The sequence below is a fragment of the Pinus tabuliformis genome, chromosome J (genome assembly GCF_031772625.1).
Source record: "Pinus tabuliformis cultivar Carrire ecotype Pingquan chromosome J, CPIR1, whole genome shotgun sequence".
NCBI lineage: Eukaryota > Viridiplantae > Streptophyta > Pinopsida > Pinales > Pinaceae > Pinus > Pinus tabuliformis.
The window spans coordinates 1,373,888,388-1,373,911,653 of NC_142295.1; the positions used below are offsets into that span (position 1 = coordinate 1,373,888,388).

General features: G+C 39.4%; 1 protein-coding gene across 1 annotated transcript in view; it reads left to right on the forward strand.

The window, feature by feature from the left end:
• Positions 1-386: 386 nt before the first annotated feature.
• LOC149232477 (putative NAD(P)H dehydrogenase (quinone) FQR1-like 1) overlaps positions 387-23,266 on the forward strand; it is a 28,998-nt gene continuing 6,118 nt past the window's right edge. The window contains exons 1-2 of the mRNA XM_089376493.1: positions 387-676; positions 18,775-18,868. Of these exons, the coding sequence (XP_089232619.1) occupies positions 654-676; positions 18,775-18,868 (117 nt within the window). The 5' untranslated portion in view covers positions 387-653. The remainder of the gene's footprint in view (positions 677-18,774; positions 18,869-23,266) is intronic.

The following is a 23,266-nucleotide window of genomic DNA, read 5'->3' on the forward strand; positions in this document are numbered from 1 at the left end:
TCTTAGACGGTATGCTCTAGTGTGTATTAATTAAGCGGCATACTTTAGCTTATATTAATTAAGCTCAATTAAGCGGCATGCCCTATCCCATATTAATTAAAGGGAGTTTTCACTTTGTCAATAGTTAATAGTGGAAATCTCGACTCTCTCTTAGTTATTGGGTCTTTTCGGTGAATAAAAAATGGATGAAAAAATTTGTGAATGGTTGAAATCTGGACTCACTCTTAGTTATGGAGTCTTTCCGGTGAATAAAAAATCGATGAAAAAATTAATAAAAATAAAGGAAAAAATAAAACAAAGTCAACGGGAAAACGTAATAATAGGTAAAAATGGAAAATAATAAATAAATAACGAAATCAAAACAAACCAAGAGAAAAGAACGATGCCACGCGAAAGAGGCGTCGTAGAGTCAGGTCTATGATGGTGCGCACCCTGTAACATCTAACTACCACAACACTCATGACTCGTCAAACCTGACGCTCTTCATCTCTGGATCCGAGCTAAGCAAGCCCCCGGCATCGGTACGCTTTCAGGCATTTGCTATAAAATGCAGCGCTTCCTGGCTGCTTATCACACTTCCGACTCATCGTTCTTTCCGTGAGAAATAGTGAAGGAGCATTGTTCGTTGATCCAACGCGTTCAGGAGATTCAAAATGGCCGTCAAAATTTATATTGTGTAAGTCTAAATATTTAATTTCGATTGCTCTCTGAAATTATTCAATTCTGGCTTTTTTCGATCATGTTTTTTTGTTTATATCCAGCAAGCCCAGATACTGTATGTCGTAATAATCTCATTCTCTTCGGCATGCATGAACGAGACAGATGCTTGGAAGAAGATAGATTATGCTAATTGTTATGTTTGTCATAATGAGTTTATAAAAACTAGACAACCTCTTTTAATTGCCAGTTTACTGACTTTGTGAAGTGCAGCACGGTAGTTTATTTCCCTTTAACAGAGTAAGGCTCATAAAGTGCTGGCCATTAGTGTTCCAGCATTATTTATTTTGCGGTATTGTGCTGTCCAAAACCAGCCCAACTTGATCAGACATTTGGTCCAAAAGGAATCTGCATTACCTTCTGCATCTCCAGCCATATAACCCCTAGATCCGATTTTATTTCTGCGGTGGATGGGGAGGGAGCTGAAACCATGCTATCTCGAATCCAGTGTTTTGGGTTTCTGTTTCTGTCTAGGAGCTACGATATAAATGTACATTGAAGTCAAAAGGCATAAGAAAAGTCGATGCAAATTCATATGATTTGTAGCCATTTTTTAAGCCAAAAATCCTAAGAACAGGGTACGCCCATGCAACCGTGCCAGGGCTTTAGCTCAGGCCTTGATTGCAACTGCGTGCTTATTAGGCATCTAAATTGTCATTTTGTTGAAGGTGTGCATTTGCTGCTTACAAAGAATCAATTATCTAGTCTATCCATTTATATTTTTGCTCATAGCTGTCTCCATGATCCGGGGGCTCTCCAAATCAATCCCAAAAGGATCCAACAAAGCTTCTTGAAAGAAAGTGTGAATGGTAAGAGCCCATTATTATATCTCTGCATAGCCTGAAGAGAGGACAGATTCGTGAAATGCATATAGGTTGGAAAAGTAACTTTTGAAAGAGATTGATCCCAATTTTTTACTTATGTCAGTCCTGTTTTACTTTGACCCATGTTCTACTGTTTTGTCATTTTAGAGTGTTAACTAAAGATACTGGTAACTGATTTGCTTCCAAAGTTTACAGTGAACATGTAAGCAAACAGTGAGAAAGTATTGTATGTGGGCGTGGCTACCAGGTATGTTGCAAGCTTTGATGGGACACTTTCTAAGCAGATAGGACTACAAAGCACAGTTCTTCTTAGCATCCTGGTTGACTCCAGTCGTTGCAACATTTTGAAACATGCCACTCTAAATAAATTGACTTTTCAAAAAACCATAACACTAACTTAATTGCCGGTATGTCTATAGTTGTATATCCAATATTTACATCTGGCAAGAAACACAAGTTGCTTCAAACTGTTTCCTGTCTTTGCTATGGTTGTCATATCACCAGGGACATGCTAATATGCTTACCCATGCCTTGCTATATTTCTTTTGTGGGTAGTGACGATCATAACATTGTGAAATGAAAAAATGGAAATTCCAAATTGACTTCCATTCTTGGCTAGCGATATTAGATGAATCAGCAACTGGCCTGGTCTCATACTGGTGTGATATGGGGTTGATTCGTACTGCTACCATTATAACTGCTAGGTGAACAGCGCCACCCTCAACAGGTGTTCACGAGTAAATAATTGGGGATTTGAACTACTAACATTTACGTTACATGTTTACATGCTTGGCAAGTGAGCAGCTAACAGTGTTTACAAATGAAGAATTCTAAGTGTGACCCTTTTCTTTTGTCTAAGCCATCCTTGACCTTGTTGGTTCAAATAATAGTCCATGGTTTGCTTTTCTGTACCAATTTCTAGTTTTATGGATATAAATTTAATTTCATCCATAATAGTGCTTGTTGTACGCATGTAGCTGAGATTGTGAGTGATCGAAACAATAATCATGCCCTTAAAGTATAACATGAAGTACAACCAACAGGCAATATATCTCACCTGCATATAATGTTTGGATGGGATCAATCTTGATTCTCTGTAGCCCATATGTTCATAATGAATGTTACAGTTTTGTGGGAATTGACCAGATGAATACTGGATAATAGCTACAAATGCAAGACTGTAATCAGAATACCGATGCCTTGTATGATGAAGCAGCAAGGAATGTTGGGATGGCATTGCTTAAATACAAAGTAGCCAACTTGGTCAACTACAAGTGGGTAAGTGGTTGATAATTAAAGCCTGGAAGTTTCCTTCACAATACCTGTCCAATTTTTGTATTTAGGTTTATATATAGGTATAATGGCAAGAAGTCTGTGATGCCACCAGGTTTTTATTTCCTTGTCTATTTCTACCTAAAGATCTTGCAAGAGCTGGTCAATCCATGACTGTGGCTTCAAGTCTTCTGGTGAATCGTTCTTCACGGTGTTGATATTTGATTTATGACTTAGTCTTGCACTGATCTTTGAGGCAACTTCATCAGTAGTTCTACATCTTGCCAAATTCCCCTTTTTTTTTTGGTTCTGTTAGTTTAGCTGTGAATGATCCTTAGTCTTTAAATGTTTGTACAAGGATACTTACTGACATGGTGCCTTTAACACCTTCATTCGATGTTAGGCCTATTGTAGGAATTCATTATTTAGCAAGTTATATCCTTACGGGGAAAGTCATGCAAATGTTCTATAGCGCTTTATTCCATTATTAGTCTTGTATTTCTGTAACATGTGGAGCATGACAATGCTTTAAGTTTATCCCACTAAACAATTTGGAATGTAGTAACCTTAAAACCAAAAGAAATGCCATTATTGTTATTCCTATATGAAAAGATCGCATATTTACCAAAAAACTGTCCTCAATTGAGTTGAGCATTTCAAAGTATTTGCATATTTTCCAATATCCATATAGTCCAAATGTATAGGGCGACTAGAAGAGCTGAACAGATCTTCTAGGTGAGCCAAGGAAACTCTAGCTGATTGTACAATGATCTTCTAGGTGAGCCAAGGAAAGTCTAGCTGGTTGTACAATACGAGAAGAGCCCCCTTAAGTATGAAGTGTAGCTCACATTAGAGGGCCACATGGCCTTTCCTAATGTAAAATAATTTTGTATATATTTTGTTACATATTGGCATTGTTCATCTACTGTAGTACTCCCTTGAATATAGGGCTGACGTGTTAATGTGCACATGCCTGAAAGTGGCAAATATACAAGTTAAAAGTACATTAATATTCAATACTTTTCATGTCCTCCTCGCTTAGTGGAAATTAACCCCGAGTTTCAAATGCTTCTGGGAGTTTCTGCTTAATTTGAATTGCTTACAGAGGAAAGTTATATTTGTTGGAAATACTGAGAGGGGAGGTGAATCAGTGTTTCTTACTTTTTTTAATTGTTTTAGTGATTACCAAAAACATATATAGATATGTCTATGTATACACAAAACACAGAAATCAACGGCTGGAATAAATTCTTTTATTAAAACTCAAGACAGTGCAATGAAATAAATACAATATAAGTATATATCTGACTGTGAATAGTTGCCAAGCTCCAACTTGGACTTCAGTGAGGCTCCAACCTCTAGAGCACCAACTCTGTATTGCAGTGGTTCTGCACTTAGGAGCACCTACCCCTAATGACTTTAGTCCTATTCAGTTCTGAGGCTCCAACCTATTGGGCTCCAATCCAACCTTGGTATAAACTGGTATACTGCTACACTCTATTCAGCTGAGGTTCTCTCACTCCTACTCTCCTGCCTCGGCTGCTACTGCTGCATCTACAGCCTCCATTGCCTCTACAGCCTCCATTGCCTCTTTTGCCTCTGCTGCTTCTACTACCTCACACTCTGGTTCTTCACCACAACAACAACACCAACAGTTCTCTGTTTTTACTGTTTTATACATTCTCATGCCTTTGTCCATTCATTTCTGCTTACACCGCCTCTTAGACTTCCTCCTCGCCTGCTTCAGCTTCCTCACCACTGGCTTGTCTGTCGTTGTAGCTTCCTCTGTCTCATCGTGCTCATAGGACACGTTAATTCATAAGAGAGTGCCAAATAATCCATGGAGAACACATCTCACTAGTTACGACTGTAACAACGCTCCTTTAACAATGATTGTGGGCATGCACAGAGTTCAGCTTCATTTAACGGATAGCCACGTCCAATCGCAATCGATTTCGCCATGAATCACCCCATTTACCTGACGTTCAGCCTTCTAAAACCATCGGACACAGCCATCATAAGCCTTTCAGCTTAAAACCACCCCGCAAGCAAAAACATGGTTACACAGGAAAATATATGAAAAACAGGCGAGAAACACTAATGGCGGATTTCAAATTTCGTTCACCTGCTTCTATTCCTGTATCGGGTCCATAGCTGCATCGCAATCGGTGGATTTAACATCCCTTCGAGACTAGCGACACAGCGGATGCGATATTACATTGCACCATGTTGCAATCGGACCATCGGGTCCATGACTTACATCGCAATCGGCGCTCAGGAGAGTGTAATTCCTTTGTGTATTGTTGCGATGGGCGAATGCGATATAGCATTCAACCATAACACAATTCCCCAGCGGGTCCACATTTGCAATCGCAATCGGTGTTCAAGACTTCTGGGGATCCTTTATACATCGACCCCATGACAACGCCGATGGCCGACATGCCGATCCTCTAGCAGATGCGATCTAGCATTAAGTTGTGTTACAGTCGGACCATCGGGTCTGTGTTATAATCGCAATCGCACGTTCGGGGGTGACCACTCTTTATTCATTGCAATTACCGCAGATGCGACATAACAATAGGGTGCGATATAATAGGACCATCGGGTCCACATACCTTATTGCAATCGGAGGTTTTGGGTGTGACACTTAATGAACCTGCCGATATAATATACTGCTCCGCCTCCGATAGTGTATTTGTAATATGTATGCTATGGCCTCCGTTTGCGTTAAACGCATATATATAAGGTTACGCATAGGGTTTTCTCCTCCGATAATGCATTTGCCTATTCATATATATATTCTCCACTCCTTTAACCCTGCATATATATATATATATATATATATATATATATATATATATATATATATATATATTGCTCCTCTAATGGCTCTGTCTGCTTCCTCCGATGGCTGTTTGCGTCCTCTGTTGCTCTAATGGCTCTGCTTGTTCCTCTATTGCTCCGATGGCTCTCTGCATCGTCTATTTGCTCTGTCTACACCTCTGTTGCTCCGATGGCTCTGTGTGCTACCTCCCATGGCTCTATTCTTCTTTGGCATATATATGCTCTGTTCTACTCGCTTAGTTTGCTGCCTCTTGACTCCTTCGATGGCTCTGTTTGCTTCTTTGCGTTGTTTGCTCCTCTGGTGGCTTTGTCTACTCCTTGAATATTGCCATATTGACATCATGACAATCTGTGTCCAACAATCTTCCCCTTTGTTATTGATGGCAATATTCTTCTACTCTCTCCCCCTTTGACATCAATGGCAAAGGAATGCATACGGACTCCCCCTGTCAACCTGCTCCCCCTGTCCTGCTACATCTTTATGAATGAACTTGAGTGATGATAAAGAAATAACTCCCATCTTTTGGCGCAAATGTTCAAATGCTTCTCGAGGAAGAGGTTTCGTGAAAATATAAGCTATCTGCTCCTTAGTACTGATATATTTCAGGACGATGTTTCGTTCAGCTATTTGCTCACGGAGGAAATGATACTTGATTGGTATGTGTTTGGTTCTTGAGTGCATCACAGGATTTTTGCTGAGACTGATAGCACTTGTGTTGTCACAATAGACGGTAATTGGTTGATCTGTACATATGTCAAGATCTTTTAGAGCTTTCTTCATCCATAGTATCTGAGTACAACAGTCTGTTGCAGCAATATACTCGGCTTCGGCTGTGGATAATGATATGGATGACTGTTTTTTGTTGAGCCAGGATACCAAACAGTCTCCTAGGAAGAATGCATTTCCACTAGTACTTTTCCGATCATCTATACTTCCAGCCCAATCAGCATCAATGTATGCAGTTACAGTCAGTGTTGAGTTCTTTGGGTACCAAAGACCGAAATCAGAAGTTCCCTTTAGATATCTGAGAATTCTTTTTACAGCTAATAAATGGGATTGTTTGGGAGCAGATTGAAATCTTCCCACCATTCCTACTGCTTGCATTATGTCTGGTCGTGTAGCTGTTAAGTATAGAAGGGCTCCAGTCATTGACCTGTAATGAGTTGCATCTACTAGAGGGGAGTCATCATCTTTGCTCAATTTGCAGTTTGTGGTCATAAGTGTGCTCACTGGTGCACAGTCCTCCATTCCATATTTTTTGAGCATGTCTTTTAGATATCTAGTTTGAGATATACACAATCCTGCTCTGGTTTGAGATACTTGAAGTCCAAGGAAGTGAGATAGCTCTCCTATCATTGACATCTCAAAATCTTTTGACATGCTTTGAGAAAATTGATGGCTCATTTCATCATTATTACTAGCAAAATTCAGATCATTGACATAAACAAGAGCAACTAGTAACTTACCTTGATCTGTCTTTATGTATAGATTGCTTCCAGCCACTCCCTTTTTGAAGCCTTGTTGTTGTAGATAGTGATCCAGTCTTGCATACCAAGCTCTAGGAGCTTGTTTCAACCCATATAAAGCCTTTTTCAACTTACAAACTAAGTCCTTTCCTGCTGTTAGATCAAAACCTTCTGGCTGCTCCATGTAGACTTCCTCCTTGAGTTCCCCATTTAGAAATGCTGATTTCACGTCCATTTGATAGATTTTGAATCCTTTTGAGCAAGCAAATGCCAAGAACATCCTGATAGCTTCCATACGGGCCACTGGTGCAAATGTCTCTTCAAAGTCAATTCCTTCAATTTGTGAATAGCCTTTGCAAACAAGTCTTGCCTTGTTTCTGATAACCTGTCCTTCCTCATTCATTTTATTTTTGAACACCCATTTGGTTCCTATTATGTTTTTGTCCTTTGGACGAGGTACCAGCTCCCATGTCTTGTTCTTCTCAATTTGGGACATTTCTTCTTCCATGGCTTTTACCCAATGAGGATCCTTACTTGCTTCTGCAAATGTTTCTGGTTCTATCATAGATAGGAGGGCAATGACTTTTCTCTTGGGTGTGATTGTTATCCTTCTTCAGGTCTGCACACCTTCATCTTTATCGCCAATGATCTGCTCTTCTGGATGATGTCTTTGGACATACTTCATCTTTGAAGGGGTATAGGTACTTCTTCTTCCTCATCTATTTCTTCTTCTTTAGGTTCTTCTTCTTCAATGAGAGAGTCATCTTCATGTTCTTCAATTTCCTTTTCTAGAAGATCGTCATCAACCTTTATATCAATGCTTTCCACTATTTTCTTCAGTCGATAATTGTAGCACTTGTAAGCCTTGCTCCATGTAGAGTATCCAAGAAATATCCCTTCATCAACCCGAGAATCAAACTTTCCGGGTGAGCCATCATTTATTTTTATGAAGCACTTGCTTCCAAAGATCTTGAAGTACTTCACCGAAGCAGGTCTTCCTTTCCATAGCTCATAAGGAGTTTTTTCACAATTTGGTCTTAATTGAGTTCGATTCAGTGTATAGACAGTTGTCCCTACTGCTTCTCTCCAAAATTTAGGTTGTAAGTCTGCTGCTAATAGCATAGTTCTTGCCATTTCTTGGACTGTTTGGTTTCTTCTTTCAACTACCCCATTTTGCTGAGGTGTTCTGGCAACCGAGAATTCCCTTTTAATTCCATGAATATTACAGAACTCACTAAACTCGTTTGATGTGAATTCTCCTCCTCTGTCTGTTCTGAGGCACTTAATTTTTGAATCTTTTTCATTTTCTACAAGGGCTTTTAGATTCTTAAAACACTCAAAAGTTTCAGATTTATACTTTATGAAGTATATCCACATCATTCTAGTATAATCATCAACAAATAACACAAAGTACCTTTCTCCTTGGAGTGCTTGATTTCTAGTTGGCCCACACACATCAGCATGGATGATCTCCAAGGGCTTCGATGTATAGAGTTCCTTTGTCTTGTGGCTGGTTCTGGTCTGCTTTCCATGTTGACATGGACCACATACTCCTTGATTTGGTTTGAACAACCTTGGGATGTCTCGTACAGCTTTGATCTTGCTGATATTGATCAAATTTTCGAAGCTTGTATGTCCAAGTCGCTTGTGCCACAGCCAACTCTCATCTGTCTGACTCAAGTAGCATTTATTTTCTTGAATCTTGTTCAGAATGTAAATGTTGTCTAATGTTCTCACCCCTTTTGCCACAAGTTTCCCTGAGGCAGAGTTCCTTATTTCACAGTCTTTGGTGCTGAAAACAACCTTATGTCCTTGATCACAAATTTGGCTGACACTCAGGAGGTTGTGTTTGAGTCCGTCAACTAGCAGAGCATCTTGAGCTTTTCCTTTTCCATTGATCAGAGTAACTGTTCCTTTTCCTGCAATTTTGCCAGATCCGCTTCCAAAGGACATGTTCCCTTCCTTTTTGCTCAGTGAGACAAACTTCCTTCTGTCTCCTGTCATGTGTCTGGAGCACCCACTATCCACAAACTAATGGTTTCCATTATTTTGAGCATATAGAGCCAGGCCGCATTTATCCATGTTGGAGTTCTTGCTACTTGTCTTTCTTCCTTTGAGTGGGAAATCTTGTTCATAGTGTCCATTATTGTAGCAGAAAGAGCAAATCAGATCAAATTTGGTCAAGGGATCAAATGAATTGAAGGTTTTGATTTGTCCCTGCCTTTTGGGGGCATATGAGTTGATTATTCGGTCCTTTAGCTTTGTCTTTTCACTTCTGTGAGCCATACAATGTCTGGCTTGATGACCGAAGTTTTTACAGTGAAAGCAGTGTCCAAGAAAGATGGTTTTGTACTTGTTGAAGCAACCACGGTTTGAGTCGATTTCCTTCCTGGGAATTACTCCTCCCTCGTTCTTTGGATTTGCGATGGGCCCTTGGTGGAGTACAGGTTTGTATTTGCTGTAGTGTCCATGATTCGACTCCACATTCTTCTTTGGAGTAATTCTCTCTTCATTCTTGGGATCTGGGATGCACTTTTGATAACATACCTTTTCATCTTTTGGATTGCAGGAAAGTGCATCGGCATAGCTTTTCACACTATTCTTAGTGCTTGAGGATTCTCCTTTGAAACCTATTCCAGACTTGTCATGTTGAGGTTTTTGATTTTTCAAAATAGTCTCAAGTATTTGAGAGCTTTTACAGCCCTTTTTAATTTGCTCCAACTCCTTTCTCAAAGACACTATTTCGGCCTCATGTTCTTCACAAGTCTCTTCTTTTTCTTTAAGCTTTGCTTCCAAGAGATCTTCTCTCCTTCTTATTTCCTCGTTTTCCACTTTGAGAGAAATGATTTTGTTCCGTAGTTTCTCATTTTCTTCAATGGCGCTTATTAACAGTTCATCTACATTTCCTTCCAGCCCTGAGTCATCATCATCTGCGAGTGCCATGAATAATGTTTCTTGGCTTTCATCATGATCACTTTCCTCATCTGATTTCCTTTTGATGACCATAAACTCATCCTCATCAGACTCATCTTGCTTGGAGAAGAAGTTTTTCTTATTGAACCCTTTCTTTTTGTGTGCCATTCTTTTAGAATTTCCTTCATCATCACTGTCATGTTTATGAGGACATCTTGCTGCATAATGACCTATTTTACCACATTTAAAACAGATAAGAGGATACTTGCCTTTAAGCTTAGATCCTCTCTTCAGCTTACGTACAAATTGAGCCAATTCAGATTCCACATTTGACTCATCACTACAGTCATTCCTTTCTTTCCCCTTCTTTGACTTTGAGGCCTTGAATGCTGCATCTTTGGAGCTTGGGCCACCTTTCCTCATTTCATAGGCAGTGAGAATTCCATGGAGTTCATCCATTTTGAGGGTATTTAGATCCTTTGCTTCTTCTATAGCGCTTATTTTGGAGTCAAATCTGTCTGGAAGAGACCTTAATACCTTTTCCATTTTGAGGGTATTTAGATCCTTTGCTTCTTCTATAGCGCTTATTTTGGAGTCAAATCTGTCTGGAAGAGACCTTAATACCTTTTGAACAATGGTACTTTCTTCAACTTTTTCGTCCAATCCTTTCAGGGAATTTACCACTTGAGCTACTCAGAGGAGGTATGCTGCAATATCTTCTTCATCTTCCATCCTCAAACTTTCAAATTGTCTTCTGTGAGTTTGAAGCTTTGCCTTTTTGACTTTTGAGTCTCCATCGTACAAGCCATCTAGCTTCTCCCACATTTCTTTGGCAGAGGTACAGTGCATGATTTTTGTAAACTTGGAATCAGTGATTCCACTAGTGATGGAGTTCATGGCCTTTGCATTTGCGATGTAGGCTTTCCTGTCGTCTAGGTTCGTTGGAAGAGTGGAAGTCATTTGGTATTCATTTTGAACAAAATGCCAGACTTCAGGTCTAAGGGACATTAAGTAGTAGGTCATTCTTTTCTTCCAGAAACCAAAGTTAGTGCCATCGAACAAAGGAGGTTTTCCTGATGCTTCGTGATTTCTCATCATGGCTGCAAATCCTTCTTCAAGCTGTTAGGCTAGTATGAAGAAGCCGGCTCTGATACCAATTGTTGGAAATACTGAGAGGGGGGGTGAATCAATATTTCTTACTTTTTTTAATTGTTCTAGTGATTACCAAAAGCATATATAGATATGTATATGTATACACAGAACACAGAAATCAATAGCTGGAATAAATGCTTTTATTAAAACTCAAGACAGTGCAATGAAATAAATACAATATAAGGATATATCTGACTGTGAATAGTTGCCAAGCTCCAACTTGGACTTTAGTGAGGCTCCAACCTCTAGAGCACCAACTCTGTTTTGCAGTGGTTCTGCGCTTAGGAGCACCTACCCCTAATGACTTTAGTCCTGTTCAATTCTGAGGCTCCAACCTCTTGGGCTCCAACCCAACCTTGGTATAAACTGATATACTGCTACACTCTATTCAGCTGAGGTTCTCTCACTCCTACTCTCCTGCCTCTGCTGCTTCTGCTGCCTCTACATCCTCTGCTGCTTCTGCTGCCTCTTTTGCCTCTACTGCTTCTACTACCTCACACTCTGGTTCTTCACCACAACAACAACACCAACAGTTCTCTGTTTTTACTGTTTTATACATTCTCGTGCCTTTTTCCATTCGTTTCCGCTTACACCGCCTCTTAGACTTCCTCCTCGCCTGCTTCAGCTTCCTCACCACTGGCTTGTCTGTCACTGTAGCTTCCTCTGTCTCATCATGCTCACAGGACACGTTAATTCATAAGAGAGTGCCAAATAATCCACGGAGAACACATCTCACTGGTTATGACTGTAACAACGCTCCTTTAACAATGATTGTGGGCATGCACAGAGTTCATATTCATTTAACGGTTAGCCGCGTCCAATCGCAATCGATTTCGACATGAATCACCCCATTTACTTGACGTTCGGCCTTCTAAAACCATCGGACACAGCCATCGTAAGCCTTTCGGCTTAAAACCACCCTGCAAGCAAAAACATGGTTACACAGGAAAATATATGAAAAACAGGCGAGAAACACTAATGGCGGATTTCAAATTTAGTTTACCCGCTTCTATTCCTGTATCGAGTCCATAGCTCCATCTCAATCAACGGATTTAACATCCCTTCGAGACTAGCGACACAGCGGATGCGATATTACATTGGACCATGTTGCAATCGGACCATCGGGTCCGTGACTTACATCGCAATCGGCGCTCGGGAGAGTGTAATTCCTTTGTGTATTGTTGCAATGGGTGGATGCGATATAGCATTCAACCATAACACAATTCCGCAGCGGGTCCGCATTTGCAATCGCAATCGGCGTTCAAGACTTCTGGGGATCCTTTATACATCAACCCCATGACATCGTCGATGGTCGACGGGCCGATCCTCCAGCGGATGCGATCTAGCATTAAGTTGTGTTACAGTCGGACCATCAGGTCCGTGTTATAATTGCAATCGCACGTTCAGGGGTGACCACTCTTTATTCATTGCGATTACCGCGGATGCGACATAACAATAGGGTGCGATATAATAGGACCATCGAGTCTAGATACCTTATCGCAATCGAAGGTTTTGGGTGTGACACTTAATGAACCTGCTGATAAAATATACTGCTCCGCCTCCGATAGTGTATTTGTAATATGTATGCTATGGCCTCTGTTTGCGTTAAACGCATATATATAAGGTTACGCATAGGGTTTTCTCCTCCGATAATGCATTTGCCTATTCATATATATATTCTCCACTTGTTTAACCCTATATATATATATATATATATATATATATATATATATATTGCTCCTCTAATGGCTCTATCTGCTTCCTCTGATGGTTGTTTGCGTCCTCTGTTGCTCTGATGGCAATGCTTGTTCCTCTGTTGCTCCGATGGCTCTGTCTGTTGCCTCCCATGGTTCTATTCTTCTTTGGCATATATATGTCATATATATTCTCTGTTCTACTCACTTAGTTTGTTGCCTCTTGGCTCCTCCGATGGCTCTGTTTGCTCCTCTGGTGGTTCTGTCTACTCCTTGAATATTACCATATTGACATCAATGACAATCTGTGTCCAACAATATTATATTGGATTTGTATAGGTTATATTCCTTAGTTACGAATAATACTATCAGAAGCTTAGTTGGCATGAGGAGTTCTTGATTTTAGTGGAACTGTTACAAAAGGAAGGGCTTTGAGTATGGCATCCACAATATAACATATGTGTAGGATGACCTCTCAAGTATTGTTGTCAGGACGTGCTTGAATTGATTAGGGAACTATTGGTGAGTAAGTTCCTGTATTTCTATTGTTGTTGTTAGCTAAGCTGAGTTGTTTTGGCCACTAATGCTGCTAGAAGAATAAATGAGCTATATTGCTAACCTCATTGGATTTGTTGTTGTGTAGAGCATAGATAAGCTCTCTTGATAGTCGAGATGGCCATTGTTGCTACTTGAGCACTAACTTAAGTGGCATTGGCCATCAGTGTTATTGAGACCCCAAATGAGTCGTATCAGAATCCTTTTTTACCATGGGCCCTGTTGAGAGCACAGATGGACCAAATTGATAGCCAAGTTAGGCAGTGGTGCTACTGTGAGCACAAGTCAGCCGTTTTGGTAGCCATGCTTGTGCTTGGGTGAGAGCAAGATGGAAGTTGGCACACTTCAATTGTGAGGAGACAAGACTTGCTTGTTTGTGTAGCCAAGGATGAATGCATTACACATATCGAACACAGAAGCGTAGATGTGTTGGTTTGGTTTTTTATGGCACTGAAGCAAGAGCCTGTTTCTTAACATATATGATGGGGTGGGAGCACGATGCAATTGGGTATCCTTCAGTTGTGTGGACTGATAAGCCCAAGATTCTGCTGCACTTACTAAACCCAAATGACATCTAGGTCATTGGTGCTAAAGCAAAGGTGAGTTGCTTAGGTAATTGTGACTATGTTGGGGCGGAAGCAAGATGGAAGTGGGAGTGATTCAGTTTTGGACACATTGGATATGCACTTATATGTGTTGATGAACTGAAGATGTGTTGGCTACTGGAGAAATAAGATGGAATTGGCTGATTTGATTCTACTTGAGGTATAGGACTTGCCATCAGATTAGATGTGGGTACAAGCACTGTTTGTTGCTTCAAAGATGTGATTGTGAATCTGGAACATAGATCCAGAGGCTGAAGTTCCTTTCCTTCGTGATCATTGTATTGGACATCTATTGTGTTGCAAGGGCATGAGAAAGAGGGAAAGTAAAAAATCATCTCGGTGTTATAGATGGCTACGTTTTTTAATTGGAAATTTGTTTTGTCGCTACATAGATTTTTGTTGGGTTTCCTCTCTGCTAAGAATATTGCCTATGGTAAACTGGGAGGTATATGGCTGATCCATGAGAGGTTGTTGGGCATTGGAAGGAGCAGGTGCTAAACATAAAGCCTCCTCTTTGAGAGGGTCTGGAGGTTCACAGAGAATTGGTAGACTGGATTTTGTTCTTCATTCTGCAGCTGAGGTACTGGTTTTTGTATCTCATCTCTTTTCTATGTGGATAGTTGGTTGATTACTTCTGCAAGCAGTAGTGAACTTATAAAACCAAGTGAATGTTGGGGAGGTCCCCTGTCATTGTCTGGAGTTAGAATGTCTTGGTTCTCATGAGGATTTATTTGAAATTTGTACCATTGGTATTTTGTTACCATTTGTTGCAGGGGGTCACGATTAGGATCAAAACTGGATCCTTTTCTCTATGGTTGTCTTGCAGATGAAAGGTTTGATGGATATTAACGGATCAAAGAAGCTTTTAAGAACTACTTAGGGTTTGAGATGTGATCAGTTGAAAATGTTGGAGAAATTTAAACGAGATATAATCATCAAAGGATGATAAATCTCTATGCGGTTTTAAGGATTAGGCTCAGAATTAAGCTATGATGGCTGAATAGTTGAATCTGTAATGTCTTGACTTTCCAAAGACAATGCCATGCAGTTGATGAATTGCAAATTCAAGCGTGGAATGACACTCCTAATAATGGGTTCATGTGGAGGCCATAAGCTTAACTGACAATGCTAGCCTAGGTCTTGCACTCTACAAACGGTTTCAAGATAAGAAGGTTCAGTTAATTTTCATCAGCCTAGGTCTTGCAAATCCTTTTTCATACCTTCTACTACTCAAGATAGAAGGTTCACTCCTTGGAGCACTAGGAATTTGGTAATTTTGCAAATTTGGCATCAATATTGAGGAGTTGATACCAATTTATTGTGTACCAAAGGTAGAGCAAGATGAGAAAAGCTGAATAGATTTTCTAGCTGAGCTAAAGAAACCCAAAACTTGATCTTGGAACATGAAGATTATAACTTCTCAATCAATTTTACTTAATTGTGCAATGGAAGAAAACTTAAAAGTTCCCTTGAGTAGAAAAGGTAGGTTGTGAATTCAGCTGCATCTTGGAAATTTAAATGAATATAGCTTCTCCTTGTATAGAATAATAATTTTACACGCACTGAGTTACACACTAGAATTCACCATCGACTCTATTCCTTCCCTAATTATAGGCATGATGTGTATATGCATACTCAATTTGCATGATACAAATACATATAAAGAAGATGTTAATTTTTTATAGTTAATTGTATTTAGTAATATGTATTACCTACTCATCATAAGGTGCAGTTTTAGCCATTGTTTCCATTCTTGCATAGTCAAGGCATTTCCCTTGAACCATGGATCTTTTGGAATAACCTACCTATTTTGTTCAATGACCTTCACTGTCTTGACTGAAGCCAATTGAAGACCCCTGTTAACATTTTTAGGCTTTTGGGATGATTCTTAAAAGCTTACTTTGTCAGTTTGGAGAACATGCATTTTCTTCTTGCTGAATTTTGTTTAGGTCTATGGCAATGTCATGCAATGTTTTTAACTAGCCTATATGGAAATCTTTGCTTTTTATCATGGTTGGCAACAAAATGTGAAGTCAGGTAAGAGTTCCATTAGGTAATATCAAGCCTTATCCAGGGGATACAACATGATGAAAATACAATGAAGAATATACTTGTTTACAAGAGGGTCTTTGCGTAGGTTTCATACCTAGCTCTAGTTGTGTGATTCCTATATATGATGGATTGTACAATTCTGCCTTACATTTCGCATGTCAATCGCAAGATGTGACCACATTCTTCATAGGATTCTTTTTTTGAAATTGTTTTGAGAAGCATGCCCCAAGGTCAGTGTTTCAATGCATAACATAGACTTCCTTTAGCTTAGGTGATAGGTTGCAGAGTTATCTATGAAAATTTTCCCAAACTTTCACCTGATCTGACCCCTTTTCCTCAACATGCACAGCAAGAACCATTAGCATCCATATATAGCTTTACAATGGAGCCATTAGCACCAATTGATTGGATATCATCAGCTAAGCAGCTGCAAGTGGTGGGGTGTCAATTCTGCCAAAGTAGTCCAAGATTTGTACCTGGCCTCAGCCACTGTTGCATGCATCAGCACACAACCACAAATATGACAGCAACCACTTGGTAGACTTGAACCTTGGTGGTGGCTATATTAGCTACCTGCTTTTGTCAACCCACCAAGCCACCATTGATAGATCAAAACATGTTTTAAACAGGGTTTATTACCTTTTGTATTTCTTGCTCTCCTTTAAATTTTATGCTTATTCAGCATGTGAAGTTCAGGATTGACATACAACCTTTTTAGATGTCATGGGGATGCCTAAAAATGTTTTAGATCATTGTCATCAAACTTGCCAGGGCATCCATGAAGACACTGGTTGTCATCAGATGATTTCCTAATATTGTGACATATGTCTATCAATGTTAAACAGGGTTTATTACCTTTTGTATTTCTTTCTCTCCTTTAAATTTTACGCTTATTCAATTCCCAAATGCAGTGCACTAGTAAAGGCATGTGAAGTTCAGGATTGACATACAACCTTTTTAGATGTCATCGGGATGCCTTAAAATGTTTTAGATCATTGTCATCAAACTTGCCAGGGCATCCATGAAGACACTGGTTGTCATCAGATGATTCCCTAATATTGTGACATATGTCTATCAATTTATAGAAACATTTTTTAGAATAGAACCATCCTTCAAAAGTGAAAACAGTTGCAACTAATCCTCATGTACAGAAATGAAACCACAATAATTGGCATGTAGTAGTCCTTGGCTACTTGTGAAACAGTAAAGCTTAAATAGACGTGATGAATATTGGGTGGGCAATTTGAAAAATGCTAAGCTTATTATCTCCCAATACAGTACAGAGTGGTGTTTTGTTTAGCAGTTTGCTAAGCCTCCTTGAAAAATACCTATGCAAATCTGAGTCTTAAAATGTCAAGGATAATCTAGCAATACCCTTTGTACATATTTATAGTTCAATTGGAAACTAGAGAGCCAAAAGGAAAAATGGTTGTCTAGCTTCTCACAGTCGAGTGTGAAACCCTGTTTGCCAGTTTGCTAAGTCTCCTTGATAAAGAAGGTCAAGATGTCAAGGATTTTGTAGGAATATCGATCATATGTTCAAATCCGTCTTTTTAGTTTAAACTTTCTGCAATCGACTATTACAGCCTACAGGCTTTGTTGCCATGAATCTACAAGAAACTGGACTGATGTTGTAGCTAGTTAGCCTTCCTATGGGATCTTCTACTCAATATTTCAAGTTTTGCAATATGGCAAATCCATGAAGGACGTCTGACTGAGCATAAAAGAAAGGTTGCAGTATGATTCATGAATGTATGTCTTTCATTTTTCTTTTAGAAGTTCTACTCGTTTTCTTAAACTGTGTGTAGCATTTTATCTCTCCAAAGTCTGAAGAGACACGAGTTTATAAAGTGTAAGTGGATCTTGTCCAATCTATTCCCTATTGAATGCTCATTTTTCATTTTGATTAGAGCTTGTTTAAACTCATCTGGAGAGGGAACCTTATTGAGGCTCCCTAGAGGCAAGACTCTTTTGTTGTTTCGCTTCTATGTTTGCTTACTTTATATGTTTGCTTACTTTAAGCTATAGGTCTCTTAGTTCTAAGGGAGCCTGGAATGCTGAGAATCTTGTTTTTATCTGCACCTAGCACATAGCATTTATGCTTGAGCTTGGAATTCTTCCTGTAGAGGCAGTATGAAGTTGAAATTGAACCAATATTTGATTTAAACAAAGTTCATAAGAAGGCATTGCTTTTACCAATCATCCAGATCACATTGTGTGTTGATACACCATGGGATTCAACCATCTAGAGAGCTTGTAGTACCATAGTTCTGCTTCATTCTTGTCATCTCATGATATGTTTTTAGGAATCTAGATCATCAATAATGCAATCAGTTGGGTTAATGTCAATTTCAGTATGTATCTAATATAAAAACTAGGTAGCATGCAGTACCTGGAAGAAGCAATTGTAAACTTAGCAGATACATTTCACTTCCATCTTCATTTTCTCTTGCTTCAATTCTTCCGTTGAGCTGAACTTGCAGAGATCCTGACCTCTGACTATGTTTTCTCTTTTCACCATGTTGGTTAGTTTTTTATTAGGTTCTAATGGTATTATTATATCCTGAGGACAATAATTCCTGTTGGAAGTACTTAACTATTCAGCATATATAACTGTCTTCTTGAATCTTATGGTGGCGTCGATTTATGTATCCTTCACGTAAACTGATACTTTTGCAGGTACTATTCTATGTATGGACATGTAGAGAAACTTGCTGAGGAGATTAAAAACGGTGCCGCCTCTGTGGAAGGAGTAGAAGCCACGTTGTGGCAGGTTAATATACTTTGCAACTCTTTCCAAACTGTATCTCTTTTAAAATCTCAATTTCTCAATTATATACATTAGATACATTGTTTCTATAAACTTTATTGTAGTATCGAGCATGGGGTCACTTTATACCCAGAGACTACAGCCACCCCAGTAATTTAAGAGTCAAGAAGTGAAACTGTTACACTTCCTTTCCAGCTTCTTGCATTTTGCTCATTCGCCCGGCAAATTATAAATTTATGCCAATGAAGAGAAGCAAATTCTCAACCAGATATCGCGGTAGAGTTAGTTTATTTATGAACAATTGACAAGTGCACTTTTTCTAGCCTTGTTCTTGTTCTTGGAACAAATCTTGACAAATTAAACATGTTCAACTTTAAAAACGAAAAATAAGTCTACTGCTTATTCTGTTTTATTTTTTAAGGATCTTGGCATAAAAGTTACAAAATTGATATATTTGTAATGAACACAATGTTGTGTGACCTTTTAAGACTCTTTCCCCACCCTTTCTGTATTTGAACATAAATTAACTACATTATCGATGGATAGCTAAGATTATCAAACATATCCTCAACATGGTAAGCATTGCTGATGGAAAGTTGAATCCTAGGTAACAATATCCATAGATCAGAGCTTTGTTGTGTGATTTAGAAAATTAGTTCTTTTTCAGAGAGAAAAAAGCATCATAGTATTATATTGAGTCAATATAAAAGATCAGATGATACAAAAAGGCTCAAAAATAGCCAGCAGACCAGAATATATGAGACAAAAAACCTGTAGGAATAGGACTTCCCAAAGGACACGGAAGCCAAACATCATCAGTCCATAATCACAGCTAAAAATGTTCAGATAAAAGAGCATCAGATGACTAGACACATATTAAAAAAAGAGAGTGTATAAGGACAGCCAGAAGACTTGATATATACTAAAAGAAGCAGAAAAGATGAAGAGAAAGATGCTTATTAAAAACCAAAGAGACTTAAAACCCAGGAATAGAGAGAGACTCAAAACCCAGGAATAGAGAAGTCCTGGATGAAGCAGGAGAACTCTCCATCAGTAACCATCATGGACCATGAGCCAGAATCTAAAATCAGTCCCTTCTTTGACAGAGAGTCAGCTTGGAAGTTTTGGGAACGGAAGATGTGGTGAATGGAGCAATCTCTCATGCGCCCCAAAAAAAACATAATCCTGTCCATCCACCCAGTCAAATGAGGACTAAGAATGTGGCAGGCACCCTTTACATGGTCAATCATTGTTTTTGAGTCGCCGTAAATTGAAATATCCTGAATATCAAAAAACACACAGAAAGCAAGCAGCCCTACTAGAGCCCTCGCCTCAGCCAAACTATTAGTGCCTTTCCCATCGTTCCATGAAATAAAGTATTGTAGCTTCTCGTCCATAATAATGTGGACACCGCAGCCACAATTGTTATGTTGCTCGGCCCCATCAAAAAAAGCACAAGGAACTCTGTTGAGAGGACTTTCATTCTCTTTCATGCGACCTTTTTTCATTTTGGGCTGTTTTAATGGCACTGAATCATAGATGGAGATAATATGATGCAAGATAGACTTTAGGGGGTCCTTTGAGTCTTTGAAGGTTTTGTCGTTCCTCCATTTCCATGCGCACCATAGGACAATGATAATGAGAGATCTCCATGATTCTCTTTGAGCGCACCACCATTCAAAAGCTGCCTGGATTGAAACAAAAACAACATGAGGGAAACCATAAAGCAGAGACAATTCATACCAGATTTGCAGAGAAGAATTGCATTGGAAGAACATATGGTAATTGGATTCCTCCGCTGATTCGCACATAGGACATCTACTTGGTCCGTGCTAGTTCCTTTTCCTCAAATTTTCCCAAGTCAAATTTCTGTTGTGGAAGACTAGCCACGAGAAAAGAATCATTTTAAGAGGGCATCCCGACTTCCAGAGGATATATAGAACAGGAACTAGATGCCTTTAATTTAATCCTATCAGAGTAAATATCTTTAACACGAGCCGGAAGCTTTGCATTTGGCACAATCCAAATAAGATGATCCGCAGTCCCTAAGCGATGGAAACCGTAACTACGAAGAGCATCCTTCACAGAATTCCATACGGAAACTAGAGGTTCTGACAGATGAAGATCATGGGCTTCTTTCCATAAGGGAATTGGGCCATGCCAAACTGATATTAATTTGTCCCACGTAAAAATGCCATTTCTGTAAAAGAAGAATAAGAGGCTTTCAGGGATGGATAAGCATTCCCGCCCACCCCTAATGGGGTCAATTCCAATTAAAATTCTGCTGCTGAAATACAGACTCCATCTCAAATTCTTTAAGAAGTATTGCTCAACTTTGCGGAGACTGAGCCAGATGGCAGATCCTTGTTTGGCTCCAATTGATCCCTTCCTGTACCAGAATTCCAAATCTTTACCTTTCATGTATTTCTTTTTAATAGTGATACTCCACGGCCCTTCACCATAAATACCCCTCCACAGCGTTTTGCATAGGAGCGCTTTACCAAAATTCTGCAAGTCTAACAGGCCCCAACCGCCAAGATTCTTTGGTAGAGAGATCTTATCCATTTTGGACAGATGGAACTTCCTCTGTTTAGATTTTCCGCCCCATATAAAATTTGCAGAAACTCTGTTCATTTTGTGTATGATACTTGCTGGAAGGAAGAAAATATGAGCCCAGTAAACAGCTAATTGCGCTAAGACCGCCTGAGTTAAAATAATTCTACCTGCCAAGGAAAGAGTCTTGTATTCCCACGCCGAAATCTTTTTGTAATATCTTTCTATCACCCATTGCCAATCCGCTTTGGAATAGCCCTTGGCCTTCAGCTGAAATCCCAGATATTTCAAACCCTCCTTGAGCGATCTCGACTCTATTCCAAACAGCTCAGCGATCCAATTCACCATTTCCATGTTGGTATCATTGTGGAAAAGGGTAGATTTTGCTCTATTAATTTGTAACCCAGTAGCTCTTTGGAATCTATTAAGAATATCGTTGAGGCATATCCAGGACAACCTGCAAAGCATAGCAAAAATGAGCACGTCATCAACAAAGAGGTTGTGAGAGATATAGATGTCCCTGCAAATCTTGACAGGCCTGCACCTATTTTCGGACACTGCCTTGTTTATCTGGAGGCTGAGAGAATTCATTGCCAATATAAACAGAAGAGGAGAAAGGGGGCACCCCTGACGAAGACCCCTTTCCGCTGGAAAGAAAGGAGAAGGCATTCCATTTATGATGACCGCGTAGTGTACATTGTTGACACATAACATAATCCAGTTGATGGAGTTTGATTTTAGGCCGATCTTTGCCAGTAAACATCTAATGAACCCCCAATCTAAACAATCGTAGGCTCTTTGTAAGTCAATTTTCAGAATGGCCGCATCTGATTTTCTTGATATCATTGAAAAAAGACTTTCCTATGTTAATGCAACTGCATCCAAAATATTTCGCCCCTTTAAAAAAGCATGTTGGTCCTTGGAAAGAATGGCCAGAGTCATTTTCATTCTTTCAGCAATAATTTTAGTGATAATTTTGAAGGATATATTGCATAATGAGATCGGCCTGAAATCTTGGAAGGATTTCGCTTCTGCCTTTTTGGGATTAGAGCAATCTGTGTGGATGTTGTGATCTGATGAATATTTCCAGAGATTCGAGATGCTTCAACCATCCTCAGCAAGTCTTTCTTGATGATATCAAAAAAATGAGTAAAAAATTCTATGGTCCAGCCATCCGGGCCTGGACATTTATCCCTTTTGAAAGCCTTCAAAACTCCAAGGAGCTCCTCCTCTGTGATTGGCTGAAATAGGCTCTCATTTTTCTCATCATCAAACATTTGTGGAGCCAGTTCAATACCCCATAGAATGTCCTGAAAATCACAGACTTCCCTTCTTTTGTACTGGTTTTTGAAATGCCTCACAGCTTCTTTCGATATATCATGTTGAGAGACGAAAAAACCACCCTTACCATCACTAATTCTCCATATGGTGTTTTTTTCGCGCCTGGAATTTGCAAATTTATGAAAGAACTTAGTGTTCCTGTCACCATCCTTCAGCCATATTGCCTTGCTTTTGAGCCTCCATGAGGCCTCCTCCTGTTTCAAAAGATTTTGTTTTTTTTTTCAAGATCTTTTATACGGCATTTCATGCTAAGAGGAAAAAAATTTGCATCCATAGACATTAATATCCTGTCCAGCTCCTTTTGTATTTCTTGAAGCGCCTGTCTGTCCCTTTTTCTTTTATCATATTGCCACTCTTTTGCCACCTTTCTCAAAACAGACATCTTGTCTCTAAACGTCATAAATGGGGGGGTCAAATCTCTTGCGGATAGATCCTTCCATGCATTTGAAATGATTTTATTGAAATCTGAGTCCTCTAACCATGTTCTATTGAATTTGAAGGGATAAC